The sequence below is a fragment of the Pelodiscus sinensis genome, chromosome 10, assembly GCF_049634645.1.
Source record: "Pelodiscus sinensis isolate JC-2024 chromosome 10, ASM4963464v1, whole genome shotgun sequence".
NCBI classification, from domain to species: Eukaryota; Metazoa; Chordata; order Testudines; family Trionychidae; genus Pelodiscus; species Pelodiscus sinensis.
Genome location: NC_134720.1, coordinates 44,490,721 through 44,516,727, shown reverse-complemented (window position 1 = coordinate 44,516,727; position 26,007 = coordinate 44,490,721). Strand labels below are relative to the sequence as shown.

Genomic DNA, 26,007 nt, shown 5'->3' with positions numbered 1-26,007 from the left:
TATAGGTCTGTCAATTTATCTGCATTAACGCCTGCGATTAACGCATGAATGGCAGGCATTAATGCTGTGCTGCCCCTTTGAAGTGCCGTTCCAGTGCTTCAAAGGGGCAGCACATTAGGAGCCTGGGATTAGCTGGAGTCCCCAGCTGACCTTGGGTTCCGGGCAGCGCTGCTCCTTTGAAGCACCGGAGCAGCACTTCAAAGGGGCAGCGAAACGTGGAGCTGGGGATCAGCTGGACACTCCAACTGATCCTGGGCTCCTGCGGTGCTGCCCCTTGGAAACACTGCTGCAGTGTTTCAAAGGGGCAGCACACAGGATTAAATTTTTTAATTGAGTGATTAATTGTGATTAATGTTTTTAATCACTTGATAGCCCTAATAGATTACCATTGAATAGGTTTAACATCTTAACAGAAAATTCCCTTTACCAAGGCCATGATGTGAGCACTTTGCTACTAGGGTCATGAAGCAACTGAAATATAGATCTAGCTAAGGATGCTATTTGTTTTCTTTGTACAGAATCCCTTAGTGAGCCTGAACCATGTCACATTCAGGTTAGGCTGTGATATACCCCCTTTAAAAAAATGCATTTGAGAGATCTCCCTTTGAAATATAAAACAGCTGCTATTTCCACAAAGAAAATACTTACTTAAAAAGATAACTCTACCTTTACAAGAGTCGTCAATAGGACTGGTGTTTAAAGAGCCATTTTGATGTTCTTATTTCAGCAATGAATAACCTCTCAAATTTGCTTTTCCTGTTTTCAAAATTAATCTTACAGACATCACCAAGTCTTTTCTAATAAACCTTACTCGATGTTGCTATGACATGCCTTTGTTTGCTTCAACTACAGCAAAAAAGCTTTAGGAGAATTTTCAGAACATAATCAACACCTAAACATTTAAATCCCTCTCATACTGCCTGGTTGAAACACCTCAAAATTTGGGCAAACATCATCGAACACCACACATTTAAAGCCCAAGTGACTTACAGGATAAAAATCACATATAAATGGGAATAGTCTCAACTTTAACTGGAGAGGTTACTGCCTCTTCCTAAATCTAAGCACAAAGTAATTATCTCTATTAATTTTTTTCCCCAACAGGTGTTACACGTTTTCTCTGTAGTGTCTTTCTTGTCTGTTTGGAATGCATCAGATATGAAACACCTAAAACATGCTCCAAATCAGCAGAAAGCTCATCACCAACTCTTATACAAATATGCATATTTCAAAATACAAAACTGTACCAACCATATCATTTTAATTTACTTTTAGTATATACATTGACACTCAAAAATGTGATAAAAACAAATACACATCATGATGAGATACAGACTGCAAAGTTAAATAAAAAGCAGACTTTACAGGTTTGGATGAACATAAACTACAATAAGTGCATAGGCCAAACGTTTCTTGCTATTTGAGTAGCACAGCAAAAAGGAAAAAATGAATGTTTAAAGTGATATTGCAAGACTATAATCTCAATACAACAACACATGCATCTTGCTGTGTCTTAAATACTTTTTTTGGACCATTACTAAGAGTCCCCCCCTTATGCTGAACAATGTGTTATACCACAGAACCTTTATCCATAGAATGACTAATTAATTACAGGGCAATATTTTTTCTCTAGTTAATAGTTACTTTAAAGGATAGGAATTTTCTACATTTTAAGAGATTTCAAGTAAATACTTGGAGCATTTATGTTCTCCTCTTGATACAGGCACATAATTTCCATTAGTTTTAAGGATAACATGTGGGCACTGAGTAGAATACACCCACTTGGACTCTATTTATCCAAAATTCTTGCAACTGTGAGTACCAATTATGCAGAAAACATGAAACAGGCTTTCAAAAGCACAAGAGCCTTGGAAGTCAGTTTGTGGTCAAGTGTTCCATTTTTTAAAGCAAAGATGGAGGCATAGATGTCTTCCCTTTGTTGATGGGTACATATAAAATATACATCTCAAGTCAGTGGGCTTTGTCAATATCCAGAGCATGACTGTCAGTTATCACTAGCAGAAAGAGGAAGGGGAAACTTTACAAGAAAATAAAAACAGTTTTGAGCCCATGGTGTCTGTAAGGCAGAAAGAGGATTAAACCTTTTCCATTAAAAAAGAAATTAAGACAGTTTTGGCCAGTTGATAATCTCAATGAGTCAAAGAAAATTAAATCAAACCAGATACTGATTAAATGTATTTGCAGGTAAGAAGAATCCGGTTTGGCCCTCATGAACTAGGAGAATAGGGTAGGCATATAAAGATTATTAAAGATAAAGTCTTGCTCAGTTTCGTCTCTCCGTAGCCTGAGATATTCAATAAAACTGGGTAACTGGGTATGACCACAGATTAGATAAGTTCAGATAGTGGGCCAGATCCTCAACTATTTACTGTATATGAGCACAGTTCCACTAAAATAAATGTTGCTACTATAATTTACATGTTGGGAGATTTAGTAGTATCCCATAAACCATATGACGTGAATTTTTTTTGTATTATTGCCTCTCACGAACATCACACCACACAGAGTGAAAGTAAGGACACACTGTACGGTATATGTATTTTGAAGCATGTTTCAGCATTAATTTTTGTAAGTATTTTCACAAGTGGTTGTGTTCTAAAAACAAAAAAGTGAAATATTCCAGGTTATATTCACCTGGAGGCACCTCTATCAAGATTTTGACTAACTCTCCTCATGCTGGTAGTATACTATGTCCCAGGATACCTGAAAAAAAAATTAAAAAAAATCCGAAGAATATTATGCTCCCAATGCCATATCAAGAACAATCATGTCTTCTGAAATCATATTTCATAAAGCACCCAACTGTGATCATGGAATAGGGAGAGAAACTCTTTTTTCTAGGATAGAGCTTTCTTTAAACGGGTCATCCTTGAAGTCTTAAAAACAGAAGTAAAAGGCTATTACACTCCTGAAATGTAAAAGTGCATGAAGCTGGTTAATAGAAAACAAATATTTAAAATTATAGGTGTTTTACCAGCCAGTGTCACCAACTTGCATCTGGAACATTCTCAGGGCTTGTCTACACTTGAAATGCTACAGATGCACAGTTATATCACTACAGAGCTTCAGTGTATCCGGAGAGGTGGTATCAAAGTTTTAAAAAAGTCCTTCCATTGACCTAACCCAGGATGGAAGGCACTAGAATGGCTTCACTATGCTGCTCAGGGGAGTGAATATTTCATACCCTTGAATGACACAGTCAAGCTTGCTCAATTTTCTAGAGCAGTCCAGGCCTGAGCAAAATAAATTTTCATGTGTCACATGGACAAGCAAACAAGGGCTGGAGAATCTCTCTCAGATGAAAGGCCCAATTCTGATTACTCAAATGCTGCTGTGAATCAAGAGTAACTCTATTCATCAGAATTTCACCAAAGTGACATGCGAGTTACTGGAAACCCAAAGTCTCTACTAGGTCTGGCTCTTGCATGCAAGTTTCTACACAGGCTCAATTTTTGATTAGTTTGTTTATCAACGGAGACCTAAAACCTTGACTATCTGCAGGATGGAATAGTGCAAAACATTTTGGACAGATAGAGCCTTACATAAACTGAGACAAATTTGACCAAAGAAAAAAATAAATAGAAATTCACTATTGGTATCAAGTATATTGCAACATTAACTGGGCTTCAAGAATTTACCACAAGTGTCCACAGCTGTATAGTATTTGTATAAAAAGGTGGTTCTTCACTCAAGTAAAACTTTAAAAAAAATGAAATATGGAAGTTGTATAAAAAAATTAGAAGCAGCATATCAAAATTCTGCCCGAACCACAGAGTTTTCTTTAAAAATGAAGCATTTTAAAGATGTCTGACTTCACACTATATCATAATTTCAAGTGGCTTTTTTGTTTTTAAACTGGTCCAGCCCAGGTCTGTAACCTGTACAGACATGAAAAACAGGAGGAAATCACAATTATTGTTCAGAGCAAACAGAGCATGTCAGTTATAAAATGACAATGCAAATGAAAATATCCCTAAAATTGTTAACATGGGCTACTGACCACTACAGGGTTTAGATGACTTTGCATTAAAAAAAGTTAGAGGTCAAATATGCAGTATGTAGAGAACTTGGTAATTCTGACAGTGCCCTTAATATCTAGGCTTTTCATATTTTTTCCCATAACATACCAAACCACTTACAAATTTGGTTTTGTTTATATGTTTTTCATAAAAGCAAATTATACTGATAGACTGTTTTACACCAGAAACTACTAATGCACTCTTTAAGAACAGAAAAGTGTGCATATGCAAGTCAGCACAAGAGTTTCTTCTGTAACTTTTTAGAAAAATGTATTTCAAGAAAAAAAAAGCAGCAGCATCCTGTTTTGTCAAAAAACAAATAGTTTCACAGTTGAAAAAAATTAGTTACATTGGTTTACAATTTAATACATATTCCTTAAGTCACTTTTTCTAATGGCTTTGTCATAAAAATGTAAAGACAAACCCTGGGCTCCTTGCTCTGATTAGACTCCTCTGCAATTGGCTTCTATGGGAGTTTTGCTGGAGCAAGATGCTTAGATTCAGTCCAAGCACAAAAATCAACTTCTTTAATGTTTGCACAGCTGGTATTCAGAGCAGAGGGAACATTTTCAAACCTCTATTCCGGTTAAATGTCAATTGTAAAAAAACTATTTAAAAAAATCAAATTCCAAACAATATCAAAGTCGCCTATATATTTATGGTCTGCAAAGCAAATATTTTCCTGTAGCTGAGATAGTGGGTTTGATTCCCCCCCACATACCAGTTTAAGATAAGAGTAACTCCATGGAAGTCCATGGCATATTCGGGGGAAAGAGGGTGTTATTTTTTGTTAACACGAACTACTGTTTCAAATCCCTTATCCCCATCCATTATCTTCCCATGCTTCCATTTTCTTTAATTATAAAGTTACCCCAAACCTTATTATACCTAGGTTAGCTAGTTAGTTTGCTTTCTTCTAGTATGCATATAAGAACTCTTTTATAGCTCATGCAGTATTGTTGACGCAGTCTCTTCGAGATATCGGGTCTAATTTTTCACAACACTGCAACATATGCAAAGTGGGTGCAAAACACTACCATTCTGAGATGGCAGCATTTAACATGAGGTGCAAAATATGAAGAATCAAGCCCATAAAAATCCAACAAACTCGAGCGGACCTTTTAGTTCAGGTCCTAAAAGGAATCTTTCTATAGGGTAATATGTTATCCTTATGATTCTTCTTGTATTGAGACAATTAATGTGGCACTTTAACACATCTCTCTGTTAAATCATGAATTACAGCACTCAGGGTTTCAGATCTGTATCCTGTAACTGAATTTCTTGCTGGAACTAATCCCCAATTAAAAAAAATAAAAACTAGAACATTAGCATGGATTGACTGTACATAAGGGTAGTTGTGTTCTAATAACATTCATATCCAAGCAAAGGGACAGAGGACTGCTGGATTCCTCTAAAATGTTCTACAGAGATAAGACTAGCCATATTTCCCACTCAAGTCTTAGTATTTCTTGGTATTTTTCATGAAAACTGTGGTTTTTTTTTTTTACCATATTATTTAGTCAAGTACCTGTGTGTTCAATAAGCAACTGTAGGAATCAAATGACTAGAAAAGTGTCTTAAAAGGCCAAATAAAAATCTTAGCTTTACTGCTATCCACACCTTCTATAATTACACATTTTTAACACATTATATTTTGCTAAATGAATCCAACCACTCAATACTTCATAGATACAGCCTGTACAAAGTACAGTTTGTTTATAAAGTTGGACTCTAATACCAACTCTCAGCATATATACATCTGGTATTGCACTTTTTTGAGTGGTACCTACACCTATATGTGTTGGTCTGCGTGCAAATAAACCCGTCCGCTTCAAACTCCTGGGCTTTTGGAATTCATTTCAAATGCCGTGAATCTAACAAGTTTAAAACACTGGAACAAATCTCACCTTCAGAATCCTGGGTTTAGCAAGTTGTCAAAAATATTTCAGAGTTTATAAAAAACGTTCTGCCTGCAGCTGTGCATAAGAACAATCTAAAAAACTCTAGTAGTCTTGATACTTGCAAAAGCTGTTGCCTAACAATTTGATTATTCTCTTACTCACATTCTCACACAGAGCATTCGAGAAAGACAGAGCACATGTATAAAAGTGTGCATGCTATAAAATGTTTGTTTGGCAGCATCACATGCTATGAGCTTTCCAAAGTATTTACTATAAGTAGCTGGTACTCATTTTGAAAATGCAAATTTACTTCTTATGTGTTGTTTATAGGGATTAAACAGCTACTTTTAAAGAAGCAGGAAAGAGAAGAGAGAAAGAGAAAAGATGGACCCAGAGGCTGAGCATTTAGCCATACTTTCCTTGAACAGCCAGCATATCACTTAGGCCATGTCTACATTTACCAGTAGATGGCACTACTGCAGCTGATGCTGCCGTTTTGATTTAGTGGGTCTGGTAAAGACTTGCTAAGTTGATGGTAGAGTGCACTCCTGTTGACTCCTGTACTCAACCTTCCCAAGAAGAATAGGGTAAGTTGGCAGGAGAGCACCTCCCACAGACACCGTAGTAAGTCAGCCTAAGGTAGAGCGACTCCAGTTATGTTGTTCATGTAACTGAAGTAGTGTAACATAGGCTGACTTACCGCAGTAGTGTAGACCAGTCCAAAGTAATGTTAAGAACATTGCCTGAGATTCTTTGAAGAGATCAGGGACAAGTTCAATGCCGGCACAAGTGAGTACATCTCCCACTGATTTCAGTGGTACTTGCATCCTTTTACACCAGGGTTGCATTTGGTCCTGTGAGTACAGCTGAACACCAGTGACATTATGGACAACAGGAGTCTTGACACAGAGAACTGTGTTACAAAATTAAATGAGTGAATATGGGACAAATCATGTAAATAAAGAATATATATATATTAATAGTTCCTATTATATAAATAGCCTTTATAAAAATAATCTTTCAATAATTTTAACAACTAACCTTTTTCTAGGCTCTGGAAAACATGTGAAAAAGTCTATTGTGTTCAAGTTAGATTAAATCAAATCCCAAAGTGAACACTACAATGGTTTGTTGCACTAAACCCTATCCTGCTCATTCAATTTCTAAGTCAGTCAGTTGGGATGCTGGGGACCAGAGTTTTTGTGAAGCTATAATTTTCTTCCTTACAAATACTGTCCAGGAGAATACCACATATAGAAGGCCTATTTCCTACTTCTTTCAAAATGGCGCAAATGACAGACCAGAAGTCAAAGGTTCAATTAAAACCAAAATATATTATGCCTCTGACTAAATTTAAAGGAACTGTCCCCTCACTTTAATATTTTAAATCTGAGTTGCAAAACTCCTTCAATTTCAACACTATACCTACTATTTAAATACCTATGAAAACACTATGTTTTCTTCCTTTTCAATACTTTGCAACCCAACATAATCTTTAAAGTGATACCAGACCTACTGTAATGTGTGATGAACTATTTTTGATGCTAGCATGATTTTCCTTCTCTCAAATTAAACAAAAAACTTCCTGCCAAACTTCCAAGTTTACCTTTTTGGGCTTAAGGCATAACATGAAGTTGCACATCACACAAAAGCTTAAGTTTGAAGTGTATAGTTTTAGTGCTATCTGAAACCCCACTTTTTACATTATTTTTGAAAAAATTCTGAGTATTTCATGTTTGCTCTTTCTGTATATTCTAATGCCATCTGTGGTTTGTGCAATTCCTATGCAACCAGTCTTTGCTGCTGACAAGTATTAACAGTGCAGTGTAGCACCCATAAAGTGGGCTATCAGTTTATCATCTCTTTACTTTCACTTCAGTTCAATGCATGTTGCTTTATTGTGTGGAAGATCCAGTCCATTTTTGTTGTCCAGCCACCATGATGAGCATCATTCATCTGTTTCATGAAATATTCTAGAGCTTCTTGTTCACTTTTGTCCAGTGCAAGCGTCTTTCGTATGTAGGCAATATCATCAAAAGATTGTAGTTCTGGCATTCCTGAGCCAAGCATCATGGAGAAGAGATTTATGAAGAGATTAGCATGCTGCCGAATTGCCAAGTAAGCCTTATAACACATCTCCTGAAACCTTAAAAAGACAGACAAGAGTGGTTCATTTAAGATAGGTAATATTGGATCCACAATAGCTTTAATTTTTGGATGCAACAGGTGGTGAGAGGCAGGTGTGCCACTAAAAAAGTTTGAGGACCACATTTAAAAAAAAATGTAAATGGCACAGGAAAAAAATTAATTGTACTATCTTCCTTCATTTCGTCCACTCAGAGGAGGTCTGTCTACCAGTTAAGTTGATCTAAGTAAATCACTCAGGGATGTGAAAAAGCACCTTCGCTTCCACCCCTTCAGCAAGGTAAATTTTGCACACTACTGTCCACACCAGTGCTATGTCAACACGGGAGTCCTTTCCCACCAATACTACTTATGCTTCTTGCTAAGGTGGAGTCATTATGCATATGAGAAAGTGCTCTTCCGTTGGTATAGCACATCCTCACCAAACACACTATTGTAGTGCATCTGTATCTGTGCAGCTATGCTGATGTAGCACTGTAGTGTGGATTTGCCCTTACATTAGCTTAATTTTTAAATGATTTTACAGTGCCTAATTCATACCAGATAAATTAGAGACAGACTTTCACTTTTAAATCCCTATTTTGAGTTCATAAACTCAAAATGTAAGAAGTGAAATATTTAAAGGAAATCCATCAAGCCACTTGAGTTACACAAGTCTAAGAAGATTAGATATTTTATGCATTAAATCAAAATGGATCATTACCAGTAAAATTTACCAAAGGTCAACTGTAGTTCTAAAAAAGTTACACTTAACATCCACCTTGGGCAGACAATGAGACACAGATGTGTGTCCCACAACTTGATGTAAAATTGGATGCCTGCATATGTTTCTGAGTTAAATGAAACTAATACCTATACAGGGCGTGGGGAACATTTTTTGGATTGGGAGCCACTGACCCACAGAAAAATCAGTCAGGGGCTGAACACAACTGAGAAGCCAAGTGAAAAGCCCCTGACAAAAGGAAGAAAGACACTTCGCACATTCCCCTTGCACACCAGATCCTAGTGGGAGCCCAGGCTAATAGATTTTATGTGCTCCAGCCCCACAGGTGGGTAGCGGGGGGGGAGGGGGGAAAGGAGGTGGAGTGCCAGCACAGGCTCTCCAGTGCTGAGCCTCAGGGGGCCAGATCCAGGCAAGCCAGGGGCTGCATCCCACCTCTGGGAAGGAGGGTCCCTACCCCTACTATACAGGGTCTTATGACACACGCATTTGATTCAGGTCAAAGACTAGAGTATTAAAGATCACTGGGTCTTTATTATATCTAAGATATTTTGCTACAAGATACATCAAAATATATAACAAAAACTGATTACATATTTTCATGTATGTGAAATAACTGCTTAATTAAAAGGTAGCTTACCTTTCAAATTCCCTTGTTTTGGTACATTCTTGGGCTCCTTTACTAATCACTATTAAGAAATCTTGTGTTAAGACAAATGGCACACGCTCTCGTTTGTAACCAAATTTTTTCTTCTTGTGATCAAGAAAGTGTCCAAAATCTATGTGAAACAGCTTCAAAGAAGGAGCAAATGGTTACACATTTAAAAATGAGTGTGCTCATTTAGCCAGCTTTCATAGTAATATAGGTTCATCTAGTCTTTGCATGAATTTGTGATCCAAATACTAGTATGCCATACAACTATTACTGTACATCAGAAAGAGGACATATTATATAAATGAATTTTTGTAGAGAGACATGTTTTGGAAAAATAGTATCTTACTTGTCCATCATCTTTCACCATGATATTACTATTGTGACGATCACCAATTCCCAGTATGAAGGTAGCAACACAATAGCCAGCACAAGAGCGTGTAAACAAATCAATAGCTGCATCATACCTGTTGAGAACAAACAAAAGAGGCATTATTCTTCTGAATTTCTAACACCACAACAGTAAAGAAATAGCATATGATGAAAGAAGTGTATACTAGTTTAATGAAGTCACTCAAATCAAGACTTACAGATTGAACCTCTGTGGTCTGGGACTCTCTAGTCTGGTAACATGTGGTTTGCTGAACGTGAGCACCCCAGCGGAGAGGTTACCAGTGGCTGGGGGCAAATCTGGTCAGCAGGGCATCAGACCCTACATCAGGAGGGGCCGGGAAACCAGCAGGGCCATCTGAGGCCATGGGGGAGCGGGGAAGAGTCCACAGGGCAGGAGTACTGCAAAACCCACAACTGGCAGAGCCAGCAAGCTGGCGGGCTGCAGGAGTCCACGGGGGAGATGTGTGTTCAAGAGTCCACGGTGTGGCTGGGAAACTGCCAAGACTGCAGCCATTGGGGGAGGGGGGGTGGAGAGAAGGGGGTAGGGGTAAGGGCAGCCAGGCCAGGTGGCTGGAGAAAGGAGCCCAGCAGAGAGGCCAGTGGTCCCCCCCGAAAAACTCCCTTGGCCAGGTCCCGAGGGTGCTGGACCAGGGAGGTCCAACCTGTACTTGGATTTTACCATTAACCAAATCAAAATATTAGGAAGCGATTCAATGTTTTTAGAATACACAATACATATAGTAAGATCAATAAATAATAAATTCACTGTTAGAGCAATTTTCTTAAAGACACAGAAATTTTCACTTTGGTAAGCTACCAATGGAAATTCAGATTCAAACCATACATTTGTTCAAGAGTATTTCTTAAATTGCCAATTTTTGGCCAAATGCTGCATTGTCACAATATTACACAATGCCTTAGTCTCAAGAAGAGAGCTATGGACAGCAAAAATACTAGGTGAGAAGTATCAATGTATGATTTAGTTGCCCGCTTCAAGAATGGAGGCATTAAATATTTCTGTTTTGCAGCTTCCATCAAAAACAATTCCACCCTCCAAAAACATGGAAATTAAAAGGAGAATAATTAAATATAAAAACCTCACATTTCTCCTTTGTTCTTGTCCTTGAGCCACTGATGTAATGTGTGGCTGTTGAATTGCAATGCACCTTTTAGACCACCTTTACACTGAATTTGCATAATTGTATGAGAGCTTCTCACCACCTCAATAAGTCCCACACAATCACCAATAGACAAACAGCCATAAGGCAACATCCTGGAAGAAAAAGAATTGTTTATAAAGAGCACGTTTTCAGACAGAAAGCATTTTAAACGGTACAAAATATGCACGTTCTGGTCAGTAACCTTAGTCAGTTTTTACTAGATTTAACTTCGCAGAGTTCTGCTGAAAATAATTTGGCTATAGGGTTTTCAAATGTATCAGAAGTGTTGAGAAAAGAGTGTGCAAGAACATTAGGTACAGTGCACTACTCTGTTGCCAATGCATCTGGTAATTTCCTAGTTTTATACTGAAAAAGATTTTAGCTAAAAGTGACAGTATAACATACAGAAGCATTAGTAACTTTTATCGCTTCAGATTATTCAAAATACTGCAGTCCATAAACTGATCAATGCCTTATGTGAAAATTTTGGTGGTCTCAGTCTATTTCCAGGGAACGACCATCAGTAAGACTACCTTAAAGCCAGCATTGCTGCAGATCATGAGTTTCCATTACAATTTTATAATATTGTCAGGTAATAGCTCTGGACATATATTTAATTTTTTCCCTGTAAGCATTTTTCTGTATTGTGTTCCTGGTAGCACTCAGGATGTTCCCTTAAAGCAGGGTTGAACAATAATTTTTAATGGGGGGAGGGGGGGGGGGGGGCTCTCCAAGATTTTGACAAGTGGTCAAGGGCTGCATTTCTCCTGATAGGGTGTGGGATCTGGGACAGAGATTGGTGCAGAAGGGAGCTTAGGGTAGGGGACTGGGGTGTAGGAGGTGGTATGGCATCTGATTGAAAGACTGTGGTCTGGGGCAGAGGCTTGGGGTACAGAGTTTGGAGGGATATGGGTGCAGGAGAGGCTTTCTGGCTCTTGGAGGGGGTGCAGGGTCTGGGAGGCAGTTGTGACCTGGGAGAAGGTTTTGGGTGGTGGCCTGGGGCAGGTAGTTGAGGGGAGAGGAGGGAAAGGGAGTGGATGCCAGAGGCAGGCTCTGGCTGGGAGGAGCTTAGCAAGGTGGCTCCCAGCCAGCAGCCCTGCAAGATCCTGAGCTGCAGTTGCAAGCTGCTCCACAGGGCTCTCCTCCAGGGAGGGTGGGAGGAAGGAGGCATCATTGGCTGGCCCTGCCTCCAGCAAAAATTCTCAGCTCCTTTTGGCTGGAAACTAGCCAATGGGAGCTGAGTGATTTTTCTGGGGGCGGGACGGGTGTGACAGCAGGTTGGGGTTTCCCCATCTCCTGCACCCCTGTAGTGGCACAAACAGACTCCACCAGCCAGTAGAATTGAGGGAGTTTACATCTGTGCTGTGCTGTATCCTGGAGAAGCAATAATCTGGTTACAGGGCTAGGCCTGTGATGCCTCAGCCCCCCTTAAGATGTGGGAGTCTGGGCCCTTAAATCCCAGCCCCCTTGCTCAGGCTACTTCCTCCTTGATTCCAGACAAACTAAAAAACGCTCTTCCAGCTCTGTCCCCCAGCCAGGTGTTGCTCTCTGCCCTCCTTCCTTTGTCTCCCTCCCTGGGAGGCTGAGCCTGGGTGTCTGTGTTAATACACATTTGGAAGAGTCAGTGAGAATCTCCCATCACAACACAAGGGGACCACGGATCACAGAGCAGACAGCACCCCTTATTACGTCACAGCAGGACAGAGCACAAAGCTTCCCTCCTTGCTCCCGAGCATCTAGAGCAGCCACATTTAGAACAGCTACAGCTGCATTGTGCTACGGGTCCCAGCAAGGCAGTCGTAGGCTGGATCCAGTGGCATGGCAATTCAGACCCAGCCTGTTAGCTGCCTCTTGCCCACCCCTGCCTTAAAGTCTGGACACTGTCCTGCCTCGAGTATTAAAGTGTGAAGATCTGACAAATACATCTTGTTAAATCTATCTACATTTTGAAAGTTTAATTATTCATAATATTCAGATACTGGGTATTCATTTTTCATGGAAAAGGAAAGGAACCATCTGTAGTAATTAGGTTAAACAGAAAACATTAAAGATGGCACTGAAGAACACTCTGTTGCTTACCGAAGATCAAGACCCTGATTTTGCCAGATATTTTCCATAATTCGAATGATTTGAAGTGTCAGCATGTCCTGACGTAAATCTGAAATATTCAAGTACATATATATGTTGTGGATTTTATAAGATCAGCATGAAAGCTTGTTACAAAGTTTTATTTCTTCCCCCCCCCCCCCAATATATTTTAGATTGGGATAGTATGTTGTGCCTTTCACTAAAGTTGCAGTCCCTAAAATGTATTATGCATAAGTCTAAAGCAACTTATGCATAATATTAAAAATTAATATAAAAGTTGCTGTGTTAATAAACTTAATCTTCCTGATTCATGAGCTAGACATCAAATATTGCTTTAAAAATGACAGCAAATATTCTAAAGCATTTAAAAATTAGAGTAGTATTACAGTTAAATAATACTATGATCCTATGAAAGTCAATTTTAATTAGGCAAATCAATTTTAATACTATGGAAAGTACAATGCATGCTAGGGATGTCAACTGATAGTCCACTAGATGATTAATCAATAAGCCTCCCCTCTCCTCTTGCTGCCTCTGTATCATAGGCAGTGGGAATGAGGGGGGGGAAACAGGGGCTGGTGACCATGAGGAGCTGGCTTGAAGCAGGAGCCCCACAAGGAGCAGATCTGCCTCCTCCACCTCTTGTGCCACTGCCTCTGATAGAGAGGTAGCAAGGTGGAGGGTGAGGGGGGCAGGCTGGAGCTGATATGCATAGGGAGCTGGCTTTTGGTTTTCTGCGTGTTCTGGCTCTATGGAACTGCCTCCTGCCTACTGCCTCCTACAGAGGACAAAACCTCCTTAAAAGCTGGTTCCTGCCTCCCCCCCAGCACCAGCTCTGTAGTGCCGTCTGCTGCCACCCCACACTGCTGCCGCCTCTGTATAAGAGGCAGCAGCGCAGGGCAGCAGCCAGATGGTCTGTGTGGGGAGCTGGTTTTTAAAGTAGCTCCCCTCACAGAACGCTCCCACCCGCCACACTACACTGCTGCTTCTTATACAGAGGCAGCAGTACAGGGTGACAGGGGGCTCCCCGGGAGTGGAGCCACGAGTGCACTGGCTGCCAGCCCCGCCCTCAGGGACTATTGAATAGTTGTATAACCGATAAGATTTCATGCGGTCACACGACTGCAATTACACAATTTCTAACATCCCTCATGCATAGACAAGTCATGTTCTAAAAGTTCAAAATATCATTATAAAAGAGAGTAAGTATTTGAGAAAGCACAGCCTAGAAGTAAAGCTACAAAAATACTGTGGTTTCTTCATTTTTATAGGCCTGTTTCTTTAGAAACTCAAAATTAGCAAAGCCAAACACAGTATGTTTACTGTTTTAACATGTAGTCCATAAATTTAGAAAAAAAACCTAGTGTATGAGAAGAAAAGCTTTATATATAAAACACATAACTCTCTGGAATATGTTGACCAGGATATATATGTATTTCGTTCCCTTACCATCTCCATTTTTAAAGATGATTTCATTGTTTTGAAACAACAGTTCAGACATAATATCTGGGTTTTCCCAGTTCAACCAGAGTGGCCTTTTTGCAGAGGACATAATCCTGCATTCCTCAAGCCTACAAAAAGATAAGATTTCTTCGAAATAAGTGTGTTGTTGACATTAATGAATGGTGTTTATAGTATTCCTCCTATCTCTACCTTTTCTTCCCCCAATGCTTACAGCTGATATAACATTATGATGGGCTGAGATGGACAGTTAACTGACAACCATTTTCATTCTTGAGTCTTACATTTCAAGCAAGAAGTGTGCTAGCTTGTGCTGCCTAAGGGAACTGGCTGTATATGATATTCAGGCAGCATCACTTCTGGCCAAATAATAAGACGACTCCTGACAAAAATTGCTAGCATTATTCTGTGATCATTTAACACTGTTTTATAAATGCTACTGGCTTAAGGTTAAAAAAACATCCACTATACGATTTTCTTAGTGCGCTTTAAAATTAAAATCTTTTCCAAGATTAATTTCAGAAAAATGGTCTATTTAAATATTTTGACAAGTTCCATAAGGGAAGAACATACCTGAGATTTCCCAGCTGATGAGCAGGGTTAAGAGGAGAAATAAAGCCTTGTAAGGCATCCATGAAATCTGGTCGCCTCATTTGCTCAACAAGAAACTTCATCTGCACCTGAAGGATAAACACATTTAATCTGAGAACTTGATTATGAGAAAAAAAATGTACATGTTAAGTTTTAATTTTGGCTTAAGATGTACTTGTGTAATGCAAGTGTTAAACACAAAAACAATTGCACAGTAGCCACATGTCAACAGAACTGCTGCATTATTTCTATATTACCTATGAATAGTTGTATGATGCAACATTTATTTAAATGACCTATTCAACTAGCCAACAACAATGGGTATTATCTACTGGAGTAAACATAATCATACTGTTTGTTTTAACTACTGTTATGCATACTTAATTCTTGCATTCTCATAGCAATAATACCTTTTGTGTCTCATCCTTCTTCTCCTGCTTGAGAATATCTGTGAGGTTTATCAGTTTCTCCATAGCTTCCACCTGCCTGCTCAAATGTTTTAGGTACATTCCACATGCTCGACAGTAGGACTCCAAAAGTAAGCCAAATCTCTGGCTTACATTTTTATTATGCATTTCGGATCTATCAAAAGAGAACATTTACAGATGTTACGTTTTGGGCTGATACTGTCCCTGTACCCTCTGACTCAGTCAGCACCATTATCAAGGGAAAGGCCTACATTTGCACTTCTCTCAGAGGAAGTCCATAATTCAGCCCACATTTAGACTGAACAGACCAGGCTACAGCACCTCCTGCTTACCACCTGTTATCTCTATAGCAGAGACCAAAACCACTCCAGGAGCTGATATACCCTAATTAATACAGTGACAGAACAGCTTGTTTGAAACAGAGTAGGATTTATTCATCCACAGTAACATAATACACAGAGAGAAAAAGGTTAAAAACAACAAAAAGCATTCAGACTTTCCCAAATATAGCATTTACCTTGTGCAACTAAGTAGGCCCAATTTAACCAGGATACCCTTCCATTTTTCCCAGGGACCAAGTTACTGCCTGCTTCTCTGCAGCAGACCCACCATCCCTGTGTCTCAGAAGCTCAACTTCTCAACTATATTCAATCTCTTGGTTTGAAAGTTCTTGTATTGAAACACTAAGCTTGCCAAGTAGAGTTACCCTTCAGCCAGCAGCACAAGTAACCTCAAAACCCTATGTTCATGTGGAATAGTAATAGAAACGTAGCCGTGTTAGTCTAGTCTAGCTGAAACAAAAAACAGGACTTTGTAGCACTTTAAAGACTAACAAGATGGTTTATTTTGATCTGAGGAAGTGGGTCTGGCACACGAAAGCTCATCACCTAATAAACCATCCTGTTAGTCTCTAAAGTGCTAACTAGTCCTGGGTTTTGTTTCAGCTATATTCACGTGGAATGTGTTGATAATCACACTGTATGTAGCCAGGTCCCAGCTACTCCAACTAACTACTCAAAAGCAATCTTAAATTTCAACATCATGCACCACCTATTTTGTAACTTTTCATTAACACTTTCAGCAGTGATTTAAGTAGAAAGACAAAGCACAATAATGATCATGACAAAGCTTCATAAGACTGGAAGGGACCTCGGGAGAGTCAAAATCCAGTCCCCTGCTCTCATTGCATTATAGCATACTTAGTCCTGCTATGACAAAGGTTTAACAATAGGAACAGAATAAGTATACGGAAGAGTCAAGAGTGATTGCTTCAATAAACATTAACTAGAGGATAAGAAAGAGTGAAAGAAAATAGAAGAGAGGCGAGGGAAGGAAGACAAATGAAGAATGGTCGTCTTGAAGAGGATTATACTTTCTTACTTAGTGGTATTAAATGCAATAAGGTACTGAAAAAAATAATCAGAAGTTACTGATCTTTGTATAAACATTACACTGAGAAAGGTGGAGGATCTATTTTGGACTGAGTAAGCATGGGGCCCCAAATTTATACTCTTAGCCCATCAGAGAAGGAATTCAGTTCTCATCAGTGACTGAGCATGATATTCCTACCTTACATACAACACTGGCTACTACAAAAAAATCTAAAATTAGGACAGTTCATTATCTTCTGTATTTTTCCAAAATAAATTGACTACAGATTTGAGAACTAATTGTTTAGGGAGTCATGCTGCTTACATAAAAAAAAACCAAACCAAACCAAAACAAAAAAACCCTTATAGTACATAATAGCTTAAGAAAAAAAGGTATTTTATTCTATTTCACACTTCTAACTACTATGGTATAGCTTGGTGGAACCCCACCATTACCCAAGCAAACTTACTTTAAGTGCCAAAAGAAAAAATGTCCTATCCTTTGATTGGTCAGTGCCTTCTTGAGTAAAAATCTCACCAGTAGATTATCCAAATACTGCTCATATTTCAGAACCTATTTATGGGTAAGAAGAAATGAGAATTTGGAACTGCAGCTTTCATTTTGCAAATATTCCAATGGGTAAAACACATCACATAAAAGAACCACAATTCTGGAAAATTTCTGGATTTTGTAATTCAATGTCTGGCCCTCATTTTAGAGTTTGAAATGTTAGCAGGTATTGTTCTAAACCTGCTAAATAGTACACACACTGGAGAAGGTCCAAACTTAACACCTATCTGACTGACATTTCTTCATTAACGGATACCAATCACATTTTAGCCTCATTTTGCTGAAGTTTCTAGAATTGTCTCTTCAGGGCATCTGCACATCATTCCATACTACAGAAGGACAAATGGTCTGGCTGCCAATGTGAATCAGCAAAACAGATCTGTATTTTCAAGCAAGGTCCTAACATCTCACATCCCATTACAGTACAAAAACCAGGTCTGATATTTCAAGGTTGTAACTACTATATTATCTATTCCCCAGAATCATTAAGGAATTACTGTCAAGATTTCTTCTTGCTACACCAGATTTAAGAAGCAACAATTAAAGAATCTGTCAACAATAAATAAATAAATATACATAATTCCTGATTTAACAGAATAAGATAGGATACCTGTACAAGCTGGATTAAGTACTGAGACAATTTATCATCTGTCAAATACTTCTCCAGACACCGAACTGCAAACGCTCGCACCAATGGATCAGGATAATTACAGTCCAAAAGCTCCATTGCCTGTTCTGGCTTGATTGGAGGCCAGTCTTTTACCAAGCAGTACATCTAAGTGGAACAAAACCAACAACCCAACATAACCCAGACATTTTAAGTGGTTGCATGAACAAAACAACAGTTGTGAAATTTCCTATTTAAAAACTGAATTTACTCTTTGATCTCACAAATGACTAACTTATTATATCTTACATCCAGCTAAATATTTTAATCCACCATTGAAAAGCTATAGTAAAAATTACAACCGCAGTCATTCCATAGTCAGTTATGTTAACCCAGTGTAACCCACTGGATAGCAGTACATCAGAGACTGAGCCAAGGACCTCTTGGAGGTAAGAGCAAAAGTCTTTCGAATTAAACACCAGGCTCTACAACTGTTAGCCGTTACAGACTCATATCATCTATACATTAGGCACAAAGTGGGACAGAACACACACCAAACAATGGGTTGCATTACCCCAGTGGTACTCAGTTATGTAACTTGAGACACATATGCAACCGCCATGACTATTATACACCTCCACCAAATGCACATACTATACTATTAAATATATAACCAAATACTAAAAAAATTTCAATAGAACAAAAACATTTAGCTAACTTTATTTACTGCATGCATTTGATTGCCTGTCAGTTTGACACGTGGCTCTCCCTTTGAGACAAGCTTGGTGAAGCTGGTTTCTATATTTAAGATGGCAATTCAAAGGGACTTTTGTATGCTGGAAAGTAAGATGATTTCACCTGTTGTTTTCAATCTTTGAAAGTGTGGAGAAGAATGCTTGACATCTATAAATTGAGGGGAACATTGAAATAAGCATCCTGGCTAATTTTGAAATTTTTGGAAGATGGCTTGCTAATTTCCAAAGTTCACATCTGTATTTTGACAGAATTAGTGTACCAATGCAGAGCTCTTCAATTCAATGAACCACATCACCCGATCCACATTTCTGAGCTGTGAGCAGATAGCTTCCGTTTCAGCCATCTCAATGAAAAATGGATTCCTCACCAGAAGCAAAAGTTTGTCATAATTGTTAAAAATCACTGTATCTGGCACCATAATTCTCATTTAGTTCATCCAGCACATTGCAAAGCTGCTTTTGACTCAAGGGAGCAACAATCTACAGCATCGGGGTTTTGCCTCATCACTTTCTCATGTTTGAAAAAGAAAAGATGGTAGTCACCTTTGCTGACACTGCTATGTAGTAACTGAAATTTGACAATGTTTTGACAGCTATGTACAGTTTGTACACAGTCTTATTCTTGCCTTGCATCTTCACATTGAACTCATTTAAGTGCTGAGTGACACTGCACAGAAATGCAATGGAGAGCAATCAGTCTGAATTGCCAAAAACCATAGATACCAAACAAAAAAAATATCTTTCATCCGTTTTTAGAGCTTGTTTCAGCAAAGCTACAGCCCCATTTTTCTCGCCAAGCATAGCAGAAGCACAGTCGTTACTGCTGCAATTTTTTTCTGGCTGTATGTTGAACTTTTTGAAGATATCCAATGCAGAGATTTTAATTTCCTCGCCAGTTGTTCTGTTTGTCAAGGGTACCAGGTCTAATAAATCTTCTGTCACGTCAAAAATCAGCAGTGGTAGCTCTGACAAGTAGCAGTAACTGTGGGATGTCATTGATATTCAGGCTATTCATCCATAGCAAGGCTAACACTGAAGACAGACAACTTTTCCCTGAGGATATTTTCAGTGTTCTGCAATATCTGATGCCCATCTCAACACCACTGAATCAGATACCGGTTTTCTCACCTCTCTCAAGCACTTTTTTGTAAGGGAACAGTGTTGATTAGACTATTAAAATGCAGTGTTTTATCATCTCACAATCAACATGAGGCTTCATCTTTCTCATTATTTCATGTGTGATTTTGTAGATGCAGACTTTTTCACTTGTGTTAATATGAAATATGTTTTGTTGTTTTATTCTTTGTTACATGAGGTTTAAGTCTCTCCTGAGTTCGCTTCCCAAGGGGGGGGGGGGGGGGAAATCAATGCTGAAGTTTGAATGAGTAGTAGTGTAATGTCTGATACAATTAGATTTTGTGACTTGGGCAACAGAATTGTGGCATATGAAAGCAGATCATTTACCTCCACTATTGGGCACAAAGAAATAATCATGTTCCCACTGCTCTCTCAAAGATCTGAACTCATCTTTGTACTTGTGGTTTTTTGTGTTGCTTTCGCCCTGTGTCGTTTCCTGCCCACAGAAGGGAGTAATGACATCCAGTGATTGTTCAAAGAATTCTAATTGTTTTTTAGCTGCACTGAGGAAGGGAAGGGAAGAGTGGGAGCTCCCTCCTGGAGCACTGCAAATCAGCAGTTCACAATGCTCAGGGAGGGAGCCTTGAAAAACTGTAAGCTACACCTCCAAGAGCCACATGCGACTCTCAAGTCGAAGACTGAGCATCACTGCACTAGCACATATTCTAACTCTATTGCTCACTTTCATGCCAGTTGAAGAAAATCATAATGATAAGTGATCGACTAATTCAAGAAACTTTATTAAAGTGTATTACCTGGGCTACTTCATCTCTAGAGTTCCACTTAACAGACAAAAGTAGTTTTGGTAGAATTTCTGGGGTATTTACACAATAGTGTCTGTAAAAGGAAAAAAAAAAAAGATAAATTATTGTTTACCTCTTTGAATATGCAAGTAAATTTACTTTGATCACTGCAGACTATAGCTCTCAATCCTGAAATATTATGTACCAGTGAGACTCTGCAGGCATAAAAAAGTCATATGGGACAGGCATATGTCTATGCAGGTAAGTTTGCAAAAAGTTTGAGGCATATAAAGGACTACATACATCACCTGCTTTCCTCTAAAGTCTTGTATTGTATACTTTCCTAAAATGCTAAAATGCTAACCACAGCAAGGCAGAACATAATGAACAGGACAATTATGTGTTTTATGAAATTAGAGAATTCCAGAACCCTATCTTTACGATTCTTTATACCTGTGGCTCCAAAGGAAGTCCTTCTCTTGCTCAGTGATTTCAGACAGAGGGTCTCGTGTACAAATTGCACGGAGTTGCTCTTTGTCACTTTCTCTTAATTCATTATCTCTAGCTATCCTGTTACTCTGTAAAATAAAATGGTTCGTTATCCTTCCACACTCTTTTCTGCTCTCAGACAAGTTATACACTTGATGTAAACAATATTTTTATATAATGTAGCATCATTTATAGTCTTTTAAAAATCCGTTAGTTTATTGTTTCTTTCAATCCAAGAGTGCAGCTCTATAGGATATTTTTAAAAAGATGGAGAAGTGCCAGCTTTATACTGCTTTGATTTTTGTAAACTGCTTACAATTGCCACAATGAGTGGGGAATTAGGGATGTTAAATTTAGATTAATTAATTAATTGAATAGTCCATTGGCTTTCCATCAACTATTTGATTAGTCGATAAGGGTGTCTCCGCCTTTGAACTGTAGCAAGATACTGGCAGAGCTCTTGCCACAGTTCAAAAGCGGAAGCCCAGCAGGGAACATGAGGTCAGTGGAGGACTGGCTCCGAGCTCCCTGCAGCGCCTGAGCCTTTGAAGTGTACAATAGCCCTGGCGGAACTCTTGTACATTAAAAAAAGAAGAAGCAGTCTTGCAGCAGAACCGGAGCAAGCAGAGACTGCTTCAGCACCCGCTCGTGCCGTTTCCCTCTGTGCCTCTACCTTCCCTGTCCCCCCATGGAGACAGTGCTGGGAGGTGGGGGGGGGGAAGAAAACCGGCTTTTAAGCCAGCTCCCCCCAACACTGGCTCCTGCTCCCTCGCCTTGCTTCCCCTCTTTGACAGAGGCAGCAAGGGAGGGGGGGGAAGCGACTAGTCGCATCACTAGTCAACTATCCAATAAGCTTATGATTATCAGACAGTCGACTAGTCACTTATCCCCACAAGGGATGTAATTCCAAAGAAATGAGATAGGAGAGACGATAGCATGCTACCATTGAATGAGATTCTAGTAAGAGCCCCATGAGCCACAAGATTAAAGTGAGAATCTCATCCACATTTATCAATTTATTCAGGAAATCTGCTGGAAAGGGGAAGAGAAAGTCAAGATTGGAGGATTATGGGGAAAAAAAATAAGTGAAAGGAAAAATGGAACATACCCAGAAAGCTTTAAAAACTAGGGGGAGAGTTTCAAATTGATTTCCAATGTGACTGTGAAGCCAGTGTGTGTTAATGCTAACTAGATTCCCTGAATGGATAGGGACACTCAGTGTAACCCTCAGGGAAACTATTTGCACACTGGAATTGAGTTCAGTTAGTTTCATTTTATGTGCTCAGAGCAAGTCACAGATGCATTTTATAGGATACAAAATCAAATAAACAAGCTTGGTCACGATTGACTCTTTTTGCCCTTTCTTTCTCCCATAATGCAATAACTTTTGAGTCTATGGTTATTGTAAAGCTTTGTTTTTGGCATGATGATAGAGCTTGATATTTTGTTTGTGGAACTGCCTGTACTGTAAAAAGACAAGTCCTAAGGGGTTTTAGTGACATAGGGTTTTAGCATGCACCACCATTCACAAATAGGGCATAGTGATTAATCTTAAAACATGTTTCCATCAAAAGATATAGATTTGCAACATTTAGACATTTTGCAAATTTGTGTTAATTTGCTGAATTGTTTCAGATGGAGAAATAAAAAGCCATCTTCTCTCCCCAAATTAAAAGTCTTTATTTTTAAAATGTCATAACCAAAAGGTTTTGATTTTTTTATTCAAATTGATTAAATAAACCCCAAAGAATTTAAAATTTTAAAGAACCTCCTCCCCCCACAAAAACCCATAAAGTCACACACCATAAAAAGTTCATTATGATTTGATTTGGAATTTTGTCTAAAATTAAGAAGTTTTTTGTTTTGCAATTTAATTATGTCAGAAGCTGAAATGCTCCAGAAACAATTTTATTCAGCAGCACACGTCTTTAAAAATTAATTCATGTTTTGAGATCTTCAGAATGCACAGTTATAAAGTATGGCAAAAAGAAAAGCAAAGAGAAAGCTTCTTTGCCATGTGAAATGTGCATTAAAAATGGAATTTTGTCTGAAGTTCCCATTTTGTTGGCAGAACCCCCCTTTTGGCTAGATTACTGAGTATCATAATTGTGGAGCTACCTAAAACATCTTGGTAGGAAGATTTTTTGTAAGTGTGTTTGGTTCTCATTTGAGAAACAAGCCAAACTAGAATCACCCAGATACCCTTTAAAAGACAAAAGAGCTATTATGCCTTAAAACATACATACAATATTTTAACACAGAAGGCACTGACAGATTATAGTCTACTGCTACCTATGGTCTGTTCAAAAAAACAGGCACATAACATATTTAAAGATGGGAAGTACTATGCTTTGCCTTCACTTTTAGTTATGTAATTCTCTTTTGTACTTATTATACTGTAGTTACTCACACAATGCAGCCATCATGGTGTTATACAGAGACATTTAAAATTGTTTAAATTAAGGGGAGTGAACAAACCATGCTCCCTCGCAGCTGATATGTAATGAAAATCCCTCCATAAACTTATTCCCCACGCATCTACCACCAGATTAGTACAGGCAGTCCCCGACTTATGTCAGATCCGCACTTACGAACGGGGCTTTTCTCGCCCCGGAGCTCATGGGCGGCGGGTTGCCACCCGTGTCCTCCGGGGCGAGAAAAGCGTTTCCCGGTCTCCCTGGTCTGCTGGGGGGGGGGGGGGGGTCCAGCAAAGCCGCTGGACCCCTCCCAGCAGACCAGGGACACCCGAGCAAAGCCGCCCAGGCGGAGGGAGTCCCTCTGCCTGGGCGGCTTTGCTCGTTTGCCCCGGAGCAAAGCCGCCCAGGCAGCGGGACTCCCGCCGCCTGGGCGGCTTTGCTCCTGTCCCCCTGGTCTGCTGGGGGGGGGGGGGGGGGGGGGCGGGTGCAGCTAGTGCCCCCCCCCCCCCCCCCCAGCAGACCAGGCTTTTCTTGCCTACCCCCGGGGTAGAGCAGCTGGGGGCTACCGGGTTGGTCCTGCAGCGCTGCTCCGGACCAACCCGGCAGCACCCCAGCTGCTCTGCCCCAGGCGTCCTGATTCCGCCGCTGCTGGTCAGTTTCAGCAGCAACTGAATCAGGACGCCTGGGGCAGAGCAGCTGGGGTGCTGCTGGGTTGCTCCAGTAGCGCCGAGGAGCCGCTACTGGAGCAACCCAGCAGCACCCCAGCTGCTCTGCCCCAGGCGTCCCCAAATCAGCCGCTGCTGAAACTGACCAGTGGCTGACTACAGGAAGCCCGAGGCAGAGTTGCTCTGCCCCAGGCTTCCTGGAATCAGCCGCTGATCAGTTTCAGCAGCAGCTGACTTGGGGACGCCTGGGTTTCTTAAGTTGAATCTGTATGTAAGTCAGAACTGGCATCCAGATTCAGCCGCGGTTGAAACTGATCAGTTTCAGCAGCGGCTGACGCCAGTTCCCACTTACATACAGATTCAACTTAAGAACAAACCTACAGTCCCTATCTTGTACGTAACCCGGGGACTGCCTGTAATCCAGCCACTTGGCTGTACACTTTACTGCATGCAGCTTCTGAAGCAAGTAAATTGATTCAGATATGGGAACAGGAAAATTTTTTAGGACTGCCACTAGTGGAACTATTTTTAAGAGAACATGCAATGGATGTAGCACAATGAAGTTTATTCTAAAGGTCTCACATTAAAAACTGGGATATATACTTGATGTTTTGGCAAGAGAGGCTATGAATTATGGGAGATGTTAGGATGGAGTATATGGCTTCCCCACTCCTGGAATAACTTACTATTAAAAAAAGTCACGTTCATGTACTATTCATAAATACAATTAAAAGCTTTTTAAAAACATTTATCTAGCTTCTGATAGAGTCATCACAAGTAGAACAAAGCCAAATTTTTAAAAAAATCTGAGTAAGGGAACAAAATTAGCACACTAGTGCTGTTCTCTACAGCTAAAGCATTAACTAAAAAGACAAAAATCAGTTCAGAAATTCCTTTTATAGCTGCAGCTGTTAGAAACAATGATGATTACTTTAACTGAAAGTGACTGTAAGAAAATGGTTTTTCAGTTAATTTCTTTAGCTCCCTTTTTCCCAATACAAGTTATTCAGTTTTCCCTCTTGTTTGTGTATTTGTTGTAAGCAATCAGGCAGAGAAAAATTAAATGTAAAAAGGAAATTTGTTTGCCGCATACTATACAAATTGGCAAGTGGATTTAGGAAACAAGAGTATCATCAGAAACTCCTTTTTTCACAACTGATCAGGCTTCAAGTTGACTGTTTCCCCTGTAAATCTGATGTGGTATAAAAGCTTCACAATGTGACTAGGAATAAGGAAGCTCAAGTTCAAATCTTGATTTTCTTTTAATTCACTATATGTTGGAGGGGTCACTACATTTTCTTGACCTTCACTTAATATTAATACAAGATTTAAAACTATTTGCACATGTTGGATCATAAGACAAAATGTACCTGTATATTATTAGGTCAGAAAACTCATGGTTTAGGTCAAGCCCAGTAGGAAAATGCATTTATCCTGTTGAGGTCAACATCAAAAACTTGCAATTCTATGAAGTATGGGACAGTAAAGTAGAGAATATATAAATTTAAATATTTAAGAAAGCTTCAATATTTGAGGTAACAATGGATCTATAAGTGTTCCATTAAAATATCTATACCTGATCTTAAATATTTCTACTAATTTATTGGATAAGAGGGCAGTGTAGTACATTTTTTAAAAATCCATATCTATTATTTTTTATGTTAAGAGAAGAT

General features: G+C 39.4%; 1 protein-coding gene across 2 annotated transcripts in view; it reads right to left on the bottom strand.

The window, feature by feature from the left end:
- Positions 1 to 1,239: 1,239 nt before the first annotated feature.
- PIK3CA (phosphatidylinositol-4,5-bisphosphate 3-kinase catalytic subunit alpha) overlaps positions 1,240 to 26,007 on the bottom strand; it is a 66,800-nt gene continuing 42,032 nt past the window's right edge. For both annotated transcript variants that reach the window (XM_075938017.1, XM_075938018.1), the window contains 12 exons: positions 21,217 to 21,341; positions 20,776 to 20,857; positions 18,132 to 18,296; positions 17,421 to 17,524; positions 15,563 to 15,734; positions 15,135 to 15,241; positions 14,550 to 14,671; positions 13,092 to 13,170; positions 10,955 to 11,125; positions 9,809 to 9,926; positions 9,448 to 9,599; positions 1,240 to 8,087 (listed from right to left, as the gene is read on the bottom strand). In XM_075938017.1, the coding sequence (XP_075794132.1) occupies positions 7,817 to 8,087; positions 9,448 to 9,599; positions 9,809 to 9,926; positions 10,955 to 11,125; positions 13,092 to 13,170; positions 14,550 to 14,671; positions 15,135 to 15,241; positions 15,563 to 15,734; positions 17,421 to 17,524; positions 18,132 to 18,296; positions 20,776 to 20,857; positions 21,217 to 21,341 (1,668 nt within the window). In that variant the 3' untranslated portion in view covers positions 1,240 to 7,816. The remainder of the gene's footprint in view (positions 8,088 to 9,447; positions 9,600 to 9,808; positions 9,927 to 10,954; positions 11,126 to 13,091; positions 13,171 to 14,549; positions 14,672 to 15,134; positions 15,242 to 15,562; positions 15,735 to 17,420; positions 17,525 to 18,131; positions 18,297 to 20,775; positions 20,858 to 21,216; positions 21,342 to 26,007) is intronic.